The sequence below is a fragment of the Ascidiella aspersa genome, chromosome 6 (genome assembly GCF_963924565.1).
Source record: "Ascidiella aspersa chromosome 6, kaAscAspe10.2, whole genome shotgun sequence".
NCBI lineage: Eukaryota > Metazoa > Chordata > Ascidiacea > Phlebobranchia > Ascidiidae > Ascidiella > Ascidiella aspersa.
In genome coordinates this window covers 30,393,528-30,414,765 of record NC_139452.1, presented here as the reverse complement: position 1 = coordinate 30,414,765, position 21,238 = coordinate 30,393,528, and the positions used below count along the sequence as shown (strand labels likewise).

Below are 21,238 nucleotides of genomic sequence, written 5' to 3'. Positions count from 1 at the left end.
AAATCTGAATATAAAGGAGCGCCCTAATTCCCTGAAAACATCTATTTGTGTTGTCAAATTTGAGCAGTACGGTCGATACTTTCAATCGATGATATTCATTTCGCTATAAAGAAAGAAAAACGAATTTTTCTCCTTATAATCAAGAAGCACGGCAGAGAAATACCTCAACCTTATTGAGCATAACTCGAAAAGGATGTGTACGAACGGCGAAAGACAAAGTGTTTTAATTGAAAGTTCAAGGGGATTTGTTAGCGCTCAAATGCGAAGGAATGCAATCTGTTCCCCAGGGCTAAAAGTCCAGCCGACAATATACAGTAAGTTGACTCGCTTGTAAAGAACGTAATAAAATGGTAATTTTAGTTAAATATATTAAATTTTTGTTTATGGAAATATAACCCTGCTGCAGTATTTTTTTTTTTTTTTCCGTTTCTCGAAAAAATTTTACCGTAAGTTTTTTTGGAAATTTATCATTAGATGTTTTGTTATTTGCTTTTGGCAATATTACACATGATTTTTTTTACCAAGAAAATTATAGTATGTGTATTCTTAATACCGTTTAATAAATGTAAAAAATGTCCGTACAACATTTAGGCTCCATTTTACAAATAATAATTTACCTGTTCGCCAAAAAATGTTTTGGACAAGTCAAAAAACAAAACACTTCTCTTAACACACTGAGCTCTATTTGAACTTGTTTTGAACAACAAGAGGCAGTTTGCAAACAAGGTATTCGAACAATTTGAGCGGTCTATTGTGTCCAGTGAATGCTAATCGATTGTTTCCACCGTATGTCTGGAGCTTGACCACTGTTATTGTCCAGTCGCTTGTTGTTGTGCTAATTGCTTCGCAGCTCGGTTGCTGAACTGTGCTGGTCTGCAATCCGGATTAAACCGGTTCCAGCAAAGCTGTGTAGAAATGTGGACGGATGTCAACCAAATGTCACACCCCTGTGTTTGTAGAGGTGGAATAATTTTGCAAGACAACTAAATATAAGATCAAGTTAATATTTACAGTCGGGGTTTGGTCTTTTATGCGCCGAAAAATTGGCTGACAAAGCCTGTGCACTTGGCAAAAACAGATTTGGAGTAAACTACAATTCAGCACTTGTAAACTGGGCCCATGAGCAAAGTCCAAATACACTAATATCGGAGTGGAAACTTTATTGTATGTCTACCAGTAAAATATGCGTAGTTTCACAAACCCAACCCGGTATCTCATATATATATATATTTTCGTATATATATATCTGCGTAGTAACTTACATCACCTATATTTAAAACCTACACTCACAAAGCCAACCAGCCTACGCATAGTTAAAAATATTACAGAGTGACGCATAAACAGTGCTGATAACCGCTTGTAAACAATGCCCCACGTGTGCGTCACGTGACGAGGCGCGAACGCTTCCGAACAGGCGCGAAGTATCGCGAACGAGCCAAACGGCGCTGGCAGATAAACCAGTACAAACCGGTCTGCAAACCAGGTCGCTTTTTCAAGGCGGCTATTCTCGAGCCCAGAAAAACCATTTCATGACATGTCAGCTTCACTTGGTGACAGTTTACTCCGCAGAAAGTCAACTAAGCTAAAGAAAAGCAAATTGAATGCACCGTTGTCGGTCCAGGTAGTGTTATTAAGGCGAAAAACTTAGACGAAGTGGCATTGGAATTGTCCAAGCATAGCATAGCTAAAGGCGCGAGATTCGAATTTTGAGCACGCAGAACTGAAGTTCCTTATTACCTAAAAAACGTGAGTGGAAATTCTCATCGTTACATGTTAAAAGTAAACCATTTTTGCCCAACTATACCCGAGTAAAAATGTGTTTTGGCGGGTGGGATAACCGTTGGTTTAAAAACGTCGATTAGAGTTATTTTTTGGTATTTTGAACATGTCAGTTTATGTTCGTTAAGGTACAGTAGTGAAAACAAAAACGTTTACATATTTCGATGAAATTAGACCTGTGTTTAGATTAATTTTAATCTTAGCCCTCTGTAATAACCTAAATACAATGTTTAATGCTTTTAAATTGCACCCATTTTAAAAATGCTATTTTTTTAGGATATCTATTGGATTTGTAAAATAGCTACTGTTACTTTTAATTATCAATCGCAAAGTTTTTCAAAAATGCGCTAAAAGTTAAAAAATTGCAGTACTTAGTGTTGTAAAAAACTTGCGCACGTTTTTTAGGCGAAGTCGCCATTTTAAGTTAAAATGTGTGAAATGGTCAAAATAAATCGGAAATTAAACCGATTTTAAACTTTTAAATTAAACTATATTGCGCTTTTTCGCGAATTAATTTTCTAAACCAAAAATCACTGTTGTGATATCGAGCCAGCGCGTACTTGCGTCCTTCGCCCAGCGCCGCGATCTTCAAATGAGCGTTTCGCGCTCGCGTCTGTGACGTCATGGAAATTTTCAATGAATTTTCCCACAGGCCGCTGCACGTGCAGTGTGCGCGATTGCGTGTGCGCGCGCGGGGCCGCGTTGGCGCGTAGTCGAATGCGCGAGCGTTGTCAACATAAGGCCCAGTTTAGACCGACCAGGCAAGGATCGAACCGGACTAGGGCGGTTTTCTGCCTTAAAACCCTCCCCGACTGTGGCGAAATGGAAAAGTACTGGCCACTTGGCTCCGAACCCCCCGATACTTGACGCCCTTGTATATTTTGTTGGTAAACACATTCAGTGTAGTGGCTACACGCGCCGCTCGCAAATAAAATACGCTTTTATTGGAACTTTTAAGACTTGTAACATTGAACTCTTACCATTGCGTAGGACTTTTACTGTGGTACGTTTACCATTGCGTTAAGATGTTGGGCTCATGTTAAAAAAAGTATTTTTTCTTGACGTTTTTTATTAAAATTTCACCTCTAAGCGCTTATACATAAAAAAACACAGTTCATAATAAAAAGAGGTTCTTTGCTAGCTGGACTTTCTTACTCTTGTATATTTACCACCATGTTTAGCCTGTGCTCTTGAATTTTTTTTTTTTTTTACCCTTGTTCATTCAAAGCACTACAGACTCTACTTTTTCTATAGTAACTTGACTTCTACTTTTAGTATGTTTCCAATACACATAGGTTGTCAACCACATTTTCTGTTTTTTTTCAGAAAGTAAGATGCCTCCTGTCGCGATGTCTCTTACAGTTACGCAACAACATGGTCAACAATTGCTTGACTTTTCACAAAAACTGGACATCTCACTTTTGGACAGCGTCGTAGGCTGTCTTTACAATGGAGAAGGCCAATCGGTATGATATATGTGAAATTTATCTACATAAAAAACTGTTTTTTCCTCTCTGATAACGGAAATTTATTACATTGCAGCAACGAATTGCCGAGAACATTCTAACAGCTCTAAAGGAGCACCCAGAATCGTGGACCAGAGTGGATACAATCTTGGAATACTCACAAAACCAGCAGACTAAGGTAAATATAAATTTACTGTTACATCTAAGAATTTGGAATTGTTCTCTAAAAATTTCCAAAATACTTGCTCTATAGACATTTGTAAATTTTTAAAAACTTTTTTCAGAATTGTAACCATTTTTACTTTTGTTTTCAGTATTATGCGCTGCAAATTCTTGAAAATGTCATCAAGACAAGATGGAAGGTTTTACCAAGAAATCAGTGTGATGGTAATTTATTCTTATTATGATATAATATATATGTATTTTTGGTACAATCATTGTTTAATTAATTCATGGCTTTTAAATTTTTATTTTAACTGCTGATAAATCCTGTGTATTTTGTTTTTACATTTTTTGGCCCTTGAGTTAAAATATTAATCTTATTTTTTTCCTTCTTTGTATTTCTCAGGAATTAAGAAGTACATTGTTGCCTTGATCATCAAAACTTCATCTGACGCTGCGTTGAGCGAGAAAGAAAAAACTTACCTCGGAAAGCTAAACATGATACTTGTTCAAATCCTGAAGCAGGATTGGCCAAAAAACTGGCCGACGTTTATCAGTGACATCGTTGGAGCAAGCAGAACTAACGAGTCTCTCTGCCAGAACAATATGGTCATCCTTAAACTTTTAAGGTAAAACTCTCACTACAAAATGCAAACTAAGACTAATATCAAGCCATGCTTATTTAAACTGGCATCATTTTTATTAATTTTTTATGTGTATACAATGTGTATAAACGGGATAACACATTTTTGAGATGTACTAACCAAAGGTGCACACATTATATAGTGCACATGCCTTCACCAAGGCGTAATAGACACTTTAAACAACTTATCACACTTTATTGCTCCTACATAAATTCTTAAGTTTAAAAAGCATATAGTCTGACATTACTTCATAGACTAGCTGTTTATTTATTTTATTTTTACAGCGAGGAAGTTTTTGATTTTTCCCAAGATCAGATGACGCAAGTTAAAGCAAAGCATTTAAAAGACAGCATGTGCAATGAGTTCTCAGACATCTTCCAGCTTTGCCAGTTTGTAATGGTAAGAACTATAAAACTATGAAGGACTATATTTCTTTTGAATGATGAAAAAATTGCTTATATTTCTGAGCAAACCAAACTTTCATATACACAATGTATACTCTGTGATCAAGCCCTTCTGAAGTTGTACTAGCCAACAATAACGGCATACATTATATAATACACAAGATTCCGTCGGAAAGGCAATTATGCAGTAGGAAATTTTGCTATGGTCGTCTCTCGACTTGCGCTATTCTGAGCCTGTGTAGCTCAATTAGTAGAGCGACGGTCCCAGTATGACCGAGGTCGTGAGTTCGAACCTCACTGCAGGTTAGTTGTTGTTTCTAACCTTGCCTTGATTGCACTAAAATCCTGATCGTGGTAACGGATTTTCAGCAAGGCTCTCTGAACTAATTTTGTGTGCTTTCTAAAGCAATATAGTAATTTTTCATACTGTGGGAAGGCAGAATGATTATTGTATAAATTAACTCATTTTATTGTGTTTCAGGATAATTCACAGAATGCTCCCTTGGTGAATGCAACGCTAAGCACTCTTCTCTGCTTTTTGAACTGGATTCCACTTGGCTACATTTTTGAAACCGAACTTATAACACAACTTATTTATAAAGTAAGATTTATGTTTTGGTGGCATTATTTTGTGTCTTTTAATCTAAATTAGCGGTAAAAATACTGAACAAAAATGCGATAAAAATTTGTGGTAATAATACAGTATGAAAATAATTACTGCTTTAACTTAAAAATTCAAGCCTGAATTAAACTTTTTTTATTTTTTCAGTTTCTCAACCTGCCAATGTTCCGAAACGTTACATTGAAATGCCTGACAGAAATCGCAGGAGTAAGCACTGTAGGAAAATATGACGAACAGTTCATCAAACTTTTCACTCACACAATGCAGCAACTTAAACAGGTAAATGCACTTTTTAATGAATTTTCTTTTATTTTGTGAATGTGAACTAGATACAAATCTTGAATTGAACCAATTTAGTAACAACTTTTATTTTTAACTTGCAACAAAAGTTTTTCTTGCTTTTTCAATGCCTTATACAAATTTTAAAACCAGCAGACAAAACCTGTTAATGGAGGTTTGTACATTTACCTAAAGTATTTACTTAGGGACATTAAATATTTAAATTGCATTCAAACAATGTAGAAATATACAACCATAAAAGGTTTACGTCAAAAACCGGATGTTTAGTAATGTTTACATTAACAACAATACCCAGAATTACTTTTGTTTCTACAGATGTTGCCACCGACCATCAACATGCGCAACGCTTACTCCAATGGTTCTGACACTGAGCAGAATTTCATCCAGAACTTGTCATTGTTCCTTTGCACATACCTGAAAGAACATGGAAGCCTCGTTGAAAAAGAACTGCTCAGACCAAACCTACTTGATGTAAGAACGAAACAAACTACTTATTTTAAGGATTTGCATTCTAACCACAAATTGTGGCTTCATAATTAATGTCAAAGCCTACTACTAGGTCGAGTGCATCGACGTCATCCTGGTAAATGTGTTTCGATACGCACTTGTATCATCATCAGTTCATGTTATTTACTGATTACAAGTCTGTATCAAAGCGTTTTTTTTTAAGTAAAAGTGGTTTTATTTTATTGACTTAAAGGCATTCAATATGAAGCTACATTTTGGCTGTTGTTATATAGTTTGGGTTATTTCTATGCTAAATAAAACAAAGTGTTTATAGCTCTTTCAGCTGGTGGCTTACTTATTTAAACCGATCAATACTCAATTATCCAATACAAATATAACTCGCTCTTGTTTTTTGGAAACGTTAGAGATGAATACATATTTTAAAGGAATAGGTAAATACCATAATATTTTTCAACTAACTAATGGTGTAAAATCACGTCTTGCATGTTTGCATTCAAACCTACATTTATTAACGATACATTCTTTATAAAAATGGCAAAACAATTGGCACCATTGAGAATATATTGAGGCATATAGTTTGCGAACCACTGATTTAAAATAGTAATTTTTGTTATTAATGTTGCGAACTTAAATTTCTTTTTCTTGTTTCAGGCTCTTAAATACCTGGTTCTGATTTCCGAAGTTGATGAAACTGAGATTTTCAAGATCTGCCTCGAATATTGGAACACTCTGGCAGCGGATTTATACAGGGAAAACCCCTTTTCACCTGGGTCTAGTTTACCCCTTTCGAACTCCGATTCGGTCCCAGCGAGACGACAAATATACCTTCCTATCTTGTCAAAGGTTTGTAAAATATGCAAAAACTGCCAAAAAAAAGTTAAAACCACATGGTTATTTTAAATTTGAATAAATATTGGAAAAAATACTTCTAGGTTTAGTAAGAATTTCAAAACCCATACAGAATAAGGTATCACTTTGTGACCGTTTATTTTTTAATTTTTAACATGGTGTAGAAAGCACTTGTTATCTAGTTTATTTTTATCATGTTTGAACACCCAGTGATGACAAACTTGCCTAGGAGGGATTTGTTGTGGCGACCAAATGCTCTGCGACAAACACTACAAAGTAGATTAAATTATTCTCTTTATTAAACATTCTAATTTGGACTTCAATAGTACTGTCTGTTGTTTAGCTTGCTTGGTCTGCCTTCCTTATGACAATTGAGATTATGAGATCTGAGGGTGTTTATTCTGAAGCTAAAACTCCTAATAGTTCTTATATGTAACCAATAGGAATTCCGATATTAATTGGAGCCGATGTGCAATACCAAGTTATAATATCGATCATTCTATACTAGTGTAGGGCGGTATCTGTGAAAATATGATAGCTAACTGAACTTGAACAGTACTTTTTCTGTTCAATGGTAATAAATTTGCTTATTTGACCATAGAAATGAGGTCATTTGGTATCAACCGAAAGTTTTGCCCAAAATTTCAGGTATAATATTAGAATATTAACACAATTGACGTCCCTAGCAGCCGATTGTCCATCCTTGTTTCAGTAGTAAATGACATTGTATTATTTCAAAGGTCCGACTTGTAATGATCAGTCGCATGGCAAAGCCAGAAGAAGTTCTCGTTGTTGAGAATGAGCAAGGTGAAGTGGTTCGTGAGTTTATGAAGGACACCGACTCAATCAACTTGTACAAAAACATGAGGGAAACACTGGGTAGGTTGCTAGGATTATCCGATGTGTAATTGTAACTTTTTTACCTAATTTAAACTTTAACCTATATATATAGCTTTAGAATGTTCTTTTGAATAAGGTAAAAAAATTTTTTAATTCCATAATTTTTTTGGTTTCTCCATAGTTGGATATCAGTAAGCTTTTTTCCAATGGGTGTTTTTTTTCTTTTAGTGTACTTGACCCATTTGGATTATGTTGACACCGAGAGAATAATGACAGAAAAGCTCCATAACCAGGTAATCTCACTTCTTGGTGGTTTTAAAAACTAATTTTATTCAAACTGCGTTGAATAGATTTATGTTTAGTGTATCTAGGTAGTTTCTATTTTAAGTAAAATCTTTGCATGATTAGAACTAAACATTGTTCAGTTGTTTAAATTTTGTTTTTGTTTTAAAAGTAAAATGCAAAAACATGTAATGTGAAGTTTTATTCATGGTTAAATTTTTGTCTTTCTATTCACTCAGGTAAATGGCACGGAATGGTCGTGGAAGAACCTGAACACATTGTGTTGGGCGATCGGAAGCATCAGTGGAGCAATGCACGAGGAAGATGAAAAGAGATTCCTTGTGACTGTCATCAGGGGTAAGCTTATAGCTTGGTTGATTGGGTTTGTACTAAATTATATACTGTGGTTAGCTAAAAAAATGGCATTAAGTGCTAATTGCCAGAATCGTAAGATTCAAATTCATTTGATAAAGGTGTGCTTGTAGGCTTTAATGTAGCTGATGTAATCAATTGTATAGCCTTAAATTAGCCAAATATTAGCATGGTAGTTAATAATGTCTGTTATGAAATATTTAAATAAAAATGTTGTAAATGAAATATTTACTGGCTTTGTTCTAGCAAAATGGCTTTGTAAATATTTTTTATGTTTTAATTCTGAATTTTTGAAACTCAAATTTCTTTAATAAGTTCAGGATTTTATTTGTTTGGAGAATAAGAATTTTTTGTTATATTTTTCCTTTTTTTCTAGATTTGTTGGGCTTATGTGAACAGAAACGAGGCAAAGACAACAAAGCAATTATTGCTTCGAACATAATGTACGTTGTGGGACAGTACCCCCGTTTTCTAAGGGCTCATTGGAGGTTTCTCAAAACAGTCGTTAATAAACTCTTTGAATTCATGCACGGTAAGTTGAACTATTTTTTTGTCCTTCTATTTTAATCAGATTTCATACCAATGAATTTATTGCTTTTTCCCAAAAGTAGGATCAGGGATAAACATTTTTTTTTAATTGTTGGCTTTAATTTTTGCTAATTTTGGGTTGTAACATAACATTGAAAGCATTTTAAATGACAAACAAACAAACAAAACAAAACAGCTAAATACCTGTTTTTGAAATGCCTATACTATAATGCTTGATGAACTATTTAAAATATACTAGATTGTTTACTGGACATATGGAATGCATAGGACTTTTGATAATGTGCGATTGGCTTTTAAAATTTGTTGTTCGTTTTGCAAGTGTCTATGGTTGGCGGTTTAACAAAACAATTGGCCTTAAATTAAGTCCAGTTATTTAATCATGTTTGAACACCCAGTGATGACAAACTTGCCTAGGAGGGATTTGTTGTGGCGACTAAATGCTCTGTGACAAACAGTACAAAGTAGATTTTAAATTGTCTTAAATTATATTAAACATTATAATTTGAACTTCAGTAGTACTGTCTGTTGTTTAGCTTGCTTGGTCTGCCTTCCTTATGACAATTGAGATTATGAGATCTGAGGGTGTTATTCTGAAACTACATTTTCGTTTAATAATTTACAATAATTTACGTGATTGTGATTGGTCTGTATAGAAATATCTATTTATAATAAGACTTTTCAATAGAATTTGATGTTTTATTTGCAATGTTTAATGTTGTTTTTCTGAGAATGGTTCAGGAAGTCCCTGTTTAGTTCAATACATTGCATCAAACAGTATTAACAAGCACTTTAGATTAACAAGCACTTGAGTACCGATTAACTTTCAGTTACATTGGCATTGCATTTATTTTATAAATATTTAAATTTTCATAGAAACTCACGATGGTGTACAGGACATGGCTTGCGACACTTTCATCAAAATTGCGCAGAAATGTCGACGTCATTTTGTTCAAATGCAAGCCGGAGAGGTCATGCCTTTTATTGAGGAAATCTTATCGAGCATCAGCACAATAATATGCGATTTGCAACCACAACAGGTATGTTTTATCACAACAAACAGACTTTTAAACCTAATTCCTTATTGAAAAAAAACAACGTATTTTACTTAGTCAAAAATTTTATTTTTTTATAAAAAACAAGTTCTGTCATAAAAATTTAATTATTTTAAAAATTGGCTGTTTCAACTTATAAAATGTATGTAGATAGTTAGCTATGGCACACCACTTTCTAAGTATGAAAACTTTTTTTTTTGAGAAAATAGAGCATTAAGAAATACCTGACTAAGTTATAAGCTGTTAAACTAATCAAAAAATTTTCCCTGTTTATCAATTAGTATTAGTATGAATTTGTATGTATGGCTGGCAACCACAAGTCCTAACATATTGCATTCCACTGTTTTTTTTAATAAAAAAATGTTTTTGTTCAGGTTCACACGTTTTACGAGGCTGTTGGTTTCATGATTAGTGCGCAGAGTGACCAAGTTGTACAGGAACATCTAATTGAGAAGTACATGCTGCTGCCCAACCAGGTAAGAATAGTAACTCAACACAACAAAAAGTCTTTAAAACTCCGATGTTTTCCAAAGTCTTTGAATTTATTTTATGTGCAGCTTTTAAGTTATGTGTTAGGCGTCTACAAAAAAATTTTAACCTTTCTATTGTGTTAACCATGAAACTGTTTTGTTTTCAAATTATATTAAAAAAACGTAGAGTGATCCAACTTTAGGTCCTTGAAATACTGTAGTAATTTTTCTTTGAATTTTTTTCTTAAAACTGTATAGCAACCCTGAGATATTCTATGCAAGATTTAAGTGACCCCAATAAGGTATTTAGGAAAAAAAATAGTAAAAAATACAATTTTAATCAGCTTCTTATTTGCTTTGTTCTAGGTTTGGGACAACATCATCCAAAAAGCAACAAAGGATGTTGATATCCTTAAAGACCCAGCCACTGTAAAACAACTTGGAAGCATCCTTAAAACAAATGTACGAGCGTGCAAAGCCGTCGGACATTACTTTGTAGTACAGGTAAGAAGAAAAACATTATTTTAACAATAATTTTTGCCTTAAAAGTTATAATTTTGTTTACAAACAATGCTAAAAAATGAAGAAAAAAAATTGAATTTATTTTTTTCTATTTGTTTTATTGAAAATTTGTTAACTCTTTTTTTAACAAATTGAATTTTTGTTACTCCTGTGTGCCACCCAGTGATGATAAACTTGCCTAGGAGGGATTTGTTGTGGCGACCAAATGCTCTATGACAAACAGTACAAAGTAGATTAAATTAATTATTTATTAAACATTCTAATTTGGACTTCAATAGTACTGTCTGTTGTTTAGCTTGCTTGGTCTGCCTTCCTTATGACAATTGAGATTATGAGATCTGAGGGTGTTTAAAAAAGTTAAATCCTACTAGAATAGGATTACAGTTATTGCAAGACATATTACTTCATATTAATGCACTACTTGCTTTACATTATAAATAGGTACTTCCAATTTTTGAATATTTAAGAACCTTTTGCTCCTCCCTTAAATAGCTAGCTTCTTAGAGAAAGTGCTTTAACCTTTTAAACTTTTCAAATTATTATTCTAAACTTTTAAAAAATGATCCAAATATTTGGTATCAGTAACACAACAGAATACCAAAAGAAGCTTCGAACATCCTTATCATGACTAATTTGTACAATTTACTAAATTTATCGTTTTTTTTCATCAGCTCGGTCGAATCTACTTGGACATGCTGAACGTCTACAAATGTCTAAGCGAGAACATTTCAGCTGCGATCTTACAAAACGGAGAAGGAGTTATGAAGCAACCCCTGATCAGAAGCATGAGAACCGTCAAGAAAGAAACACTCAAACTGATCTCCGGTTGGGTCAGTCGTTCCTCCGATCTTGAGATGGTCGCTGAAAACTTTGTGCCGCCGCTTCTCGAGGCCGTTTTGCTCGATTACAAAACAAACGTTCCTGCTGCACGAGAACCCGAAGTTCTAAGCACGATGGCTACTATTGTAAATAAACTAGAGGTAGGTAATCTTTTTATATTTTTTAATATGTCATAAACTTGACTGTACGTTTTATTGTAAAGTAGGTTTGAAACTAGCTGTAACCGAGGTTTTCAACCTGTTATTATAAATGATTTTAAAAAATAATTGTAATATTGAACATACACTGTTGCTAATCATGTTAGCTTTTAAGCAAAATAATAATTTACCCTTTATTACAAATTTAACCTAAAGTAAAAGTTTGTAATTTAAGTCTTTTTAGTTTAAGTTTTTCAATCTAACTTCAAACACCTAAAATGTGGTAACCTGGTAGCTATAATGTTGGTTATTCTTTGCAGGGCGCCATCACGAAAGAAATCCCCCAAATATTTGACGCTGTATTTGAATGCACACTGGAAATGATCAACAAAGACTTTGAAGAGTTTCCAGAATACAGAACAAACTTTTTCCTACTATTACAGGTACGGAAGCCTACTAAAGTGGATTTCAAAAAAAAAATTTGTCTGTTTTGTGCCAGTTCTTTACCTACTCCCAAAAATTAAAAAACTCTTGTTTCTTAGTAACAGCCATATCAATTGTAAATTTGTTCCTCCGGCAAATATTTTTTTTGCTAAATGTCATTAAATGTCACACTTTTTCTGGTAGAACAATTTTACAATTGATACAATGGCTGGCAGCAACAGTAAACTTATTAATATCGTTATGTTTTATTACATTGCAACACTTTTTTTAAAACTCATTATTTTTATGTTGGCTATAATACTCAATTGTTTAATTTGTCTTTTTTTGTCTAGAGATCATACATTTTGATTATCTTTTTGTGTACCTATTTCTTCAAAATAATTTATCCTTTTAGGCTGTAAACACGCACTGCTTTGCCGCGTTGCTAAACATTCCACAACCCCAGTTTAAGCTGGTCCTCGATTCAATCATCTGGGCGTTCAAGCATACAATGAGAAACGTGGCTGATACAGGTGTGTTTTCGGTTTAAAAATGCTACAAAAAATAAAGTTTATTTAACATGTAATCTTAAGATTTGCCACTCGTATATTTGGCAGCAAATACCAAACACATAAATTAATATTGCCTTGAAAAAAACACCTAATTTAGACGGCATAATACAGCAAAACTAATTTGTGCACCGTAAATTTGGACTCAAAAATTTTAAATGGAGTGCTGATAAATTATTTGAACAAAATTCAGTCTAGTACTATTTTCGTTGCATGTAGAGAAAGATATCTTGTTTAGACGTAGTAGGCATGTCAAAGCCCATACTGAAGTAGGTATATTTGATTGTCCTACTAGTTGTGACAACCTCCAACCATTATGCTCCAAAATATCTTGTTTAATTTCATTAAATAATTTTACTAAAATAGCCGTTCTTTAGGTTTAAACATCTTGTACCAACTGCTGCAAAACATCACGATGGTTGAAGAGGCTGCGCAGAGCTTCTACCAAATGTACTTCACCGACATCTTGCAGCATGTGTTCAGTGTGGGAACCGATACCTCCCATACTTCTGGTGAGTTAAAATGTTTTTACTACACACATGTTATAAAAAACCTGTATCATTTTGTGAAGAATTGGGTAATTTTTGCAAAATGATTTTATTTGCTGCATGAAAGATGAATCATTAGGTTTCCCACAGTTGTGGTAGTTTGAAAATACCTTAACTTATCTAAGTTGTTTAAATGTCACCTAACTGCTCTAATACAAATAAAAACCTAAAAATGTTAAAATAAATCTGTTTTTTTTTATTGAAAAATTGGAGGGGGAGGCCTTAAAAACAAAAACCTTAAAAAAGTTATACCACTAATAGTTTTACAACTTTTAATCAATGTTTTATAAATTCTATTGCCAAATCATCTCCAAACAACTTGTTGCTAGAACTTTACAAGTAACATTTTCTTTTTCTTGCAGGTTTAACGATGCACGCCTCCATTCTTGCGTACATGTTCAGTTTGGTTGAACAAGGCAAAATAACTGTTCCATTGCACCCTGACCAAGCTGACAACCTCGTGTTTGTGCAAGAATACGTCGCAAACCTCCTAAAAACTGCATTCCCACATTTACAAGAGTAAGTATTTTTGATTAAATGCATAGAAATAAATTTTGTTAAAAAAGTAGTTTCCCGTGGATTCTTGTGCGTTTTAAAATACTGAATGAAACGTTTACCAAATATATTGTTTATAATATTCAAAGTTGGCAAAACTAGATTTTATTTAAATCAAAAACTAAGTAAGATGTTCATTTGAGCTATTAAAGTGATAGATCAGTGATTACCATTCTAAATGTTTACAATATTACTAAACTAAATATTTTTTGTAGTGCCCAGATCAAGTTGTTCGTCCGCGGATTATTCAGCTTAAATCATGACATCGCTCTGTTTAAAGACCATCTGCGAGACTTCCTTATTCAAATCAAGGTAATGTATAATTTAACTTTTGGAACTTCACAAAGAACACCCAGTGATGACAAACTTGCCTAGGAGGGATTTGTTGTGGCGACCAAATGCTCTATGACAAACAGTACAAAGTAGATTAAATTAATTCTCTTTATTAAACATTTAATTTGGCCTCTAATAGTACTGTCTGTTGTTTAGCTTTTGCTTGGTCTGCCTTCCTTATGACATTTGAGATTATGAGATCTGAGGGTGTTATATTTAAAATTACTTAGTACCAAACTATTCTTCTAAAAAAATACATCGTAAAAATGATACATTGTATATCAGTTTAGGAAACGACATCTAGCGATTTAGCACATTGCATCAGTTTTACCAATGTACACTTTTGCACAGTTTTTGAGGTAATCGCTTAACAAATCGATGTGTTAAACCTCCTTTTCTTCTTCCAGGAGTTTGCAGGGGAGGACACAACCGATCTTTTCCTTGAGGAACGCGAGCAAGCTCTCATCAAAGCTCAAGACGAGAAGAGAAGAACCCAGCTCTCAGTCCCCGGCATAATCAATCCGCACGATGTCGCCGAAGAGATGCAAGACTAGCGCGCGTGTGACGTCACAAAGACGCTTGTAAAGTTGTTGTTGTTCAAAATCTGCACAGGCCACAAGTTCACACAACACTTCACGCACGCCAAGCCGGGACGACGCTGCCCATGACGTGTCAATGACGTCATCTGTGTTTGCACGAGGCCCGCATGACGTCACTGCATAAGTACGTGACGTCACCGGGTTGCTGTTATTGTTGCCATGGCGACATGATGTGTTCGTTCTTGCCAAGAAATGTAAATTGGCCACACGAGGGGGCTGCAGAGAAAAGCTGTTGAAATATTTTTTCCTTTTTCAAATAAAGTTGTATTTTATCGACCATGTTGGTTATTTGCTTCTTTGCAATAAATTCCTTCTTTTCAAAATCCATGTGATGCTGTTGTAAAGAGCTGTAGTAAACTGAAAAATATAAGAAGTGTTTTGGAACAGACGGTTTTAACTAGGTAACAACAACCTTTGTCAAATCTTAAAAACTTCTGGTAGTAATCTAATTGTTTTAGTTTCTCTGCTTTCAAGGCCAAAATCTTGCGTAGCACGTCCGGACCTCTAATCAATTTTTTAAGATCATTCAAAATTTGTTGCAATGCAGCAATTATTCTGTGTTGTTGTCACCAGTTCTTTGAAGTTTAGATGTGCATTTGTTAACTTGTTTTAATCCAAGAATCGGTAAAAAATGATGCTTTTTCACCAGACCACTCCTCCACCTCCTTCATGTTTTTCAACTAAGACTTTCATCGGTTTCTTAAGATTATTTGTTTTGGACGTCACGTTGTTGAAGTTTACAAGTAGCCTAACGTCATGTTTTTTTTTAAATTCATGCGTCCAGGTAAAAAGATTATTTCCCTTTCGCCTCCTTGAAATCCAGTGAGTCGGCGCCGGACATTATTTTTTAAACAAAACCTTGATTTGTTGTGGTTGAGCTGGTCCTTAAAATGGTATTCTTCATTTTTACCTAGTTGAGAACATTTAACTATTTTCCAAATGAATAGAAGTACACAATTTAAAGAACGGTTATTTAATATAAGCTCTGTAGCGTCCATACACAAAAAACATCTCGGCTGCTCATGAATCGTGTGACGTCAAAACATGACGTCATAAATCGATTCCGGGTGAATACCATAGCAACAGTCGACACAAAACGATAGCACGAAATAACAATTACAGGCAAAGTGATTTTGAAAAGAAGACTGACTTCACAATCGTAGAATAATATACTTTTGCAGTCAGGATCTGCTACGGAAAATTGAACGTTTGTAAATATTGTTTTCCGGTGTACAAATTAAAGTTGCCAAACTAGTGTTGGATTGGGGCCGATTTCCGATACCCAAGTGTCAGTATCGGTACTTGTCCGATACTAAGATGGTATCGGTGCCGATCCTATAGCTAAAGGTGTTTCACCGTGGGTTTGCAATTAATCGCATCGATTTCTATCAAAGTAAGTTAACAATTAACATGTTTAGGTAGAGTAAAAAAAAACATTTTAATTATACCTATTTTACTTTTTGACCTTAATTATTAGGTCATTTGGTACAGGACTGCCTTACTGTTATCCTAAAATTTTGGGTTCCGGAATTTGGTATCGTTTTGACAAAATATCGGGATAAAATGTAAAGTATTGGACACCTCTAATTCCAGCAGTGAAGATTAAAAGGCATTTGAAGTTGTGCATTCAGGTGTATATATATATAAGACAGAAGGATAACAACCGTTCTCAGCTATTGTTTTACGCAGGGATTTGTAATGTAGCTTAAAATGAATTGCAGCTGTTTAACTTCACTCAATGCATATATATAGTAGAAATATCCAGTTCTTATCATCCCGGGTCAAGCGTAATCGTCATTGCTTCGTTTAGTCACGAACTTTTCTGTCTTGTGTCCCTTCATGCCCATCTCATTGTGAACAACCCGGAAGCAAGTTTTGCAGAAGAGCTCGCGGTCGCAGGTGAGACACCTGGTGGTGGCGTCGTCGTTGCACATGAAGCACCAAGGAAACTCGTCGGTCATCGCGTCAAGCTCAGATTGTCTGCCCATAAATACAGGTAACGATCGAGGATGTCCGATAATATTGGACCGGTCCTGATACCCGGTGCTAAGTGGTAGTAACACTAGTAACAACGAAGTTTTTTTCTAGTTTTTTTTACGTCATGTGCTCATCATTTGACGAGAAAAATGTGGGCTTTAAAAAATAACAATGCTTTAAGTTTCGGCTACTTTAAGTGATTATCATTTGTAAACAGCTATCTTCTTTAAAAAGGACGCCAAAATGATTTGGAAATTATTCATTGTAATATATATTTTTTATTCCTTGCTTATATGTTTTGGAGCATAGTGGTTGGTACAAAAGTAAGTGGCATTTTAAAGCTTCAAGTTAAACGGATATTTCAAGTGCTTATCATTTATTACGTCAATCTTTCTGGTTTCTACTTTTTAAAAGGTCGCGAATTTTTTGATATATATTTTTATTTTATATTACTTGCAAAGAAATAAAGGTTTACTGCGGTGAGATTGTTTTATAATTATTATGTACCCAACACTTTTATATCTTCAGGAAAATTATCTAAAAATTTTGTCCTGAAACCGCACCTTGTAAGTTTCTTCTGAGGAAGATCGATTCCTTTGTTCCGGAGGTTTTGCTCCAAGCGATCTTCCTCCATGAGTCGTTGGATGAGAGAAGCGCTCTCAGCGTCGATCTCCTCGTCGAGAAAATCAATCTGCGAGGTACCGGCTTGCTCATCGGAGGGGACTGCAACCAAACATTAATGGTAAGGATGATGGCAAACCGAATGTGTAAAATATGAAGATATCTCCTCGGCCTTACAGGTAAATGACGACAATGACTTCAAACGGTTGCAAATATTCTTTAAGACTTTCCTGTTCTAATCAAAGTCAGTCATTATTGAGGTTCTTAAGAGAAATATATATACTGACTGACTTTGATTGAAACAGGAAAGTCTAAAAAATATGGTAGGGATAAATAACAACATATTTAAAAAGGAATTAAAGGAATGCAACAGTTGTTAGAACTTGTTACCATCATATAATCACAAATGTTTAATATGCCCTTTTTCTCAGTTATAACTTGTTAGGTTGCTTTTTACTTGAACAATTTACTTGGGGCAAATGCTGCCAAATTAACAAAAAAATATACATAGTTAAATAATTACCACTTATCATAGTAATGAGCTTTAATCTCTATACCAAATTGCACAAAACGCGCCTTTAGTATGAATGTATTTTTATATTTATATAATTAAGTTTGTGATAAAAGTTGTATATAATCTAAAACGCGTGAGCTATGTTGATCCTTAGGCATTAAATAATTTGCAATGTTGAAAACAAGTTGCATTTTAATCCAACTCCAGGTTAAGTCATTCCTCAACAGCAAAGCAATTAAAATACCTAAACTTTACCTTGAGGGATGTCGTCGAGTTGTGACAATCGTTTGCTTATTTCATCGTCTTCCATCTGATCCATCTTTATTCCTTTTTTAGCTTTCTGAATTTCGTCTTGCGCTAACTTAATCAGGTCAGCTGCAGTGGCGTCTGCAAACAAAATTAGATTTTAGCGGCAAGACTGTTATAAAACTCTAGTAATATCAACTGCTTAACTATTGACTGGGCCTGCAAAAAAAAAAAAAAAAAAAAAACACCCCTGAATTTAAAAAATAAAACAAATATGGTAATACATGTATCCATGTCTGTCATTAATGTACAATCATCAAACCTGTTTATGTATTTTTCTGCCAATTGTGTATGCCAAAAATAACTGTTTAATCTAAAACAGATTATCACTTGAACAAAATAAACAATAGATATAGCTACGTGGCATGTTTTTTTTTAATGTTATTCCACTATTGGTAATTCCAAGGCTACTATTCAATTATTTCAGTTGTAGTTACCATCAGGAGCCTTATATTGTGAAAAATCAACCCCATCCATTGGGTCTTCTGTTTCCATGGCGATCTCTTCGGTGTACTGACGGATCAGTTTCTTCGCATCGACGAATCCTGGCTCCGACTTTGACGAGCTTGCTTCATCATTGGTTGACGCTCTCTGATTAATCACAAAATCAAGCAAATAAGAAAAGTAAATATAATTAAAAGAAGGTAACTAATTTGAGGGAAAGCAATTATATTTGATTGATCAAAGCCAAAGTAACACAGAAGGAAATGGTTTATTGCAAAAACATTATAAACTATTGAGTTAGTAATACCGAAGTTATATAAAAATTTATTTGTGAAATTCCCAATTATTTTTTAAGTGAAACAAGACTAAAAACTAAAGTTAGGTTAACTTTAAATTTAGAGTAGGTTTTATATGAAAAAACATGTATGTTATACATCAGCTGAAGTAAACGATTTTCCTAATTTGTCAACTCTTTGTTTAGGTAGCTTCATTTATTGCTTCAAGAAAAACATAATTTACCCTTAAACTGTGAACTCTAATGGCCGGAGGTCGCGACCCTTTTAGCTTTGCAAGCCGATAATGTAATTCTTCGAAAGTAACGTTGTCTTTTGGATCGTATGAGAGTTTTTGAAGTCTCCGTTCCAAATTATCAACAGAAATATCTGCGAGGAAAAGCGCATAAAAAATAAAATCTGCATGAAAGGTGTGTATGAGACTAATTGGAAAACTGTACAGGAGAAATTTTAATGATATTGGAATAAAGAGCGTAAAATCAAACCTGGCCAACAAAATTTTGCAGTGGTTCTCAGTTTTTTTACTCAAAGGCCTCATTTTTTCCATTTGGAAATGATAGAGGACCTTATCATATTATAATACAGGAGAAGTTTAAAAAATCCTTGACAATAATTACAGACTCTAAATAAAACTTCCTTACTGACCCCCAGGAGACTAAGTTAAAAATCGCGTCTTTAAAGCACAAGAGTTCTAGATTGTCAAATGGCAGAAAAATAGTCTTTTACTAAAGTTTGAAACACGGTTAATGATAATATTTTTTTTACCCTCTTCTTTTTCTCCCCCATTTGGTCTAGAATCCTTTAGTTCTTGAAGTCGTAACCTTAAAGCTGCGTCCGCAGCAGTTTCTTGCGGAGCTTCATTTCGTGCTTCCTGCTTTTTTGCCATTTCCCTAAAACATAAAAAATGAAAAAATAGTTAGTTATTTAAGTTTTTTTTTTAAATGCTCTGTAGGGCAAGGTCAAAATTAGCAACTGGAATACACATACTTATAAAGTGAGATAATTTTTAAATAAATATCCATGTTTTAACATTGGTATCAATAGAAACAGATGAGGATAATCAAAAATATACATATTTTAATTTTGTTCAAAAACATTAAATTGAAAATGAGCCGCTGGCCGTAAAATTGCTTGGCGGCATTGACAAAGTATGCAGTCCTTAGTTTGCCCAGGTTTGATCTAATTAATACATATATTAAAAACATATAAATTTAACCTCATGTTTTCAACTTGAGGGCAGAGTTCAAAATCTATATAATAAACACCAAGCAAGCTTCAGGGTTTGTTTTTTACCTTTTAAAATTAGCCGGTGGTGAAATTCTTCCAGAATTTTTAGGCTGAAGCTGAACTTTGCAGCATTTTCGACAAACATTCACCAGGTTCGGGTCTTTACCCAGCACTTTAGCTGACAGACAATCTTTGCAAACAGTGCAGTGGCATCGGGCACAGTCGTACTGAAAAAAAGTAAACAGTTTGCGTAAAATATATGTCGATGCAGCACTAAACATATGGTAAATTTTGGCGCTGGTCTAGAATCTTACCACTGCAAGCAGTTATTAAATTAACACACAATCTTTGGGTTAGGGTGAGGGCTAGCTTTTGGGTTTGGTTAGGTCAAGTATTAATATAAATATAATAATACTTGACCCACCCACACCCAAAACGCTAACCCCACCCTAACCTGAATATTGTGCGTTAATTTAATAACTGCTTGCAGTGGTAAGATTCTAGACCAGCGCCAAAATTTCTATCTGTGTGGATTAAATTTTAGAACTGGTTGAGTGTTTTTATCAAAAAGTTTTACCAAGCTGGGCAGCTGGCTAATTTTAACACAATTTTTATTGCTTGTTTTAAAATCAGTGTTTATTCAAAATAAACCCTTAAAGACTCTCTACAAAAACTTAACAAACCTTATTAAGAATATCAAAGCCCATATACGGAAGTAGGTATCATTTTCAACGTCAAATAAAATAAATCTTTATCAAATTTCAACATCAACAACACTGAACACTTGTCATGCAAAAAAAAAGATTTTTTTGACCAAATAACATTCTAATACCTGCTTTTTAAACAATCCAAACTTTGTCATGCACAAAGAACAGTTTTGAGGACCAGACATCTTAAAATCTCCAATAAATTATCGCAATTTCAACTTTTAGCACTGAATTCTTGTTTTGGTCTTCCTATAAGTGACGTCATCCACCTGTGATATGTTTATAGTTGCTGTTCAGTCAAGCGTCCAGTCACGTGGTAACCACTTGAAAAATCTCGAGTTGTTTTTCATTTCATTTCATTCGA

The 21,238-nt window shown here is 34.2% G+C and overlaps 2 protein-coding genes across 2 annotated transcripts; one reads left to right on the top strand and one right to left on the bottom strand.

Annotated features, from left to right (window-relative positions):
- The first annotated feature begins 60 nt into the window (after positions 1-60).
- On the top strand, positions 61-15,123 carry LOC146141230 (exportin-1-like). The gene is made up of 24 exons (XM_083391803.1): positions 61-314; positions 3,106-3,245; positions 3,322-3,423; positions 3,560-3,632; positions 3,814-4,036; positions 4,336-4,450; positions 4,937-5,056; positions 5,225-5,356; positions 5,693-5,848; positions 6,497-6,688; positions 7,435-7,573; positions 7,763-7,827; positions 8,056-8,173; positions 8,565-8,720; positions 9,611-9,774; positions 10,164-10,265; positions 10,626-10,763; positions 11,453-11,761; positions 12,079-12,201; positions 12,597-12,714; positions 13,128-13,262; positions 13,661-13,817; positions 14,069-14,165; positions 14,594-15,123. Exons 1-24 carry the CDS (start codon positions 194-196, stop codon positions 14,738-14,740), a joined length of 3,342 nt encoding a protein of 1,113 aa, XP_083247929.1. The 5' UTR covers positions 61-193; the 3' UTR covers positions 14,741-15,123.
- A 601-nt stretch (positions 15,124-15,724) lies between these two features.
- On the bottom strand, positions 15,725-21,142 carry LOC146141229 (abscission/NoCut checkpoint regulator-like). The gene is made up of 8 exons (XM_083391804.1): positions 21,000-21,142; positions 20,234-20,394; positions 19,706-19,830; positions 19,167-19,309; positions 18,641-18,794; positions 18,153-18,284; positions 17,326-17,485; positions 15,725-16,765 (listed from the first exon to the last, which is right to left on the bottom strand). Exons 1-8 carry the CDS (start codon positions 21,057-21,059, stop codon positions 16,567-16,569), a joined length of 1,134 nt encoding a protein of 377 aa, XP_083247930.1. The 5' UTR covers positions 21,060-21,142; the 3' UTR covers positions 15,725-16,566.
- Positions 21,143-21,238: the final 96 nt, after the last annotated feature.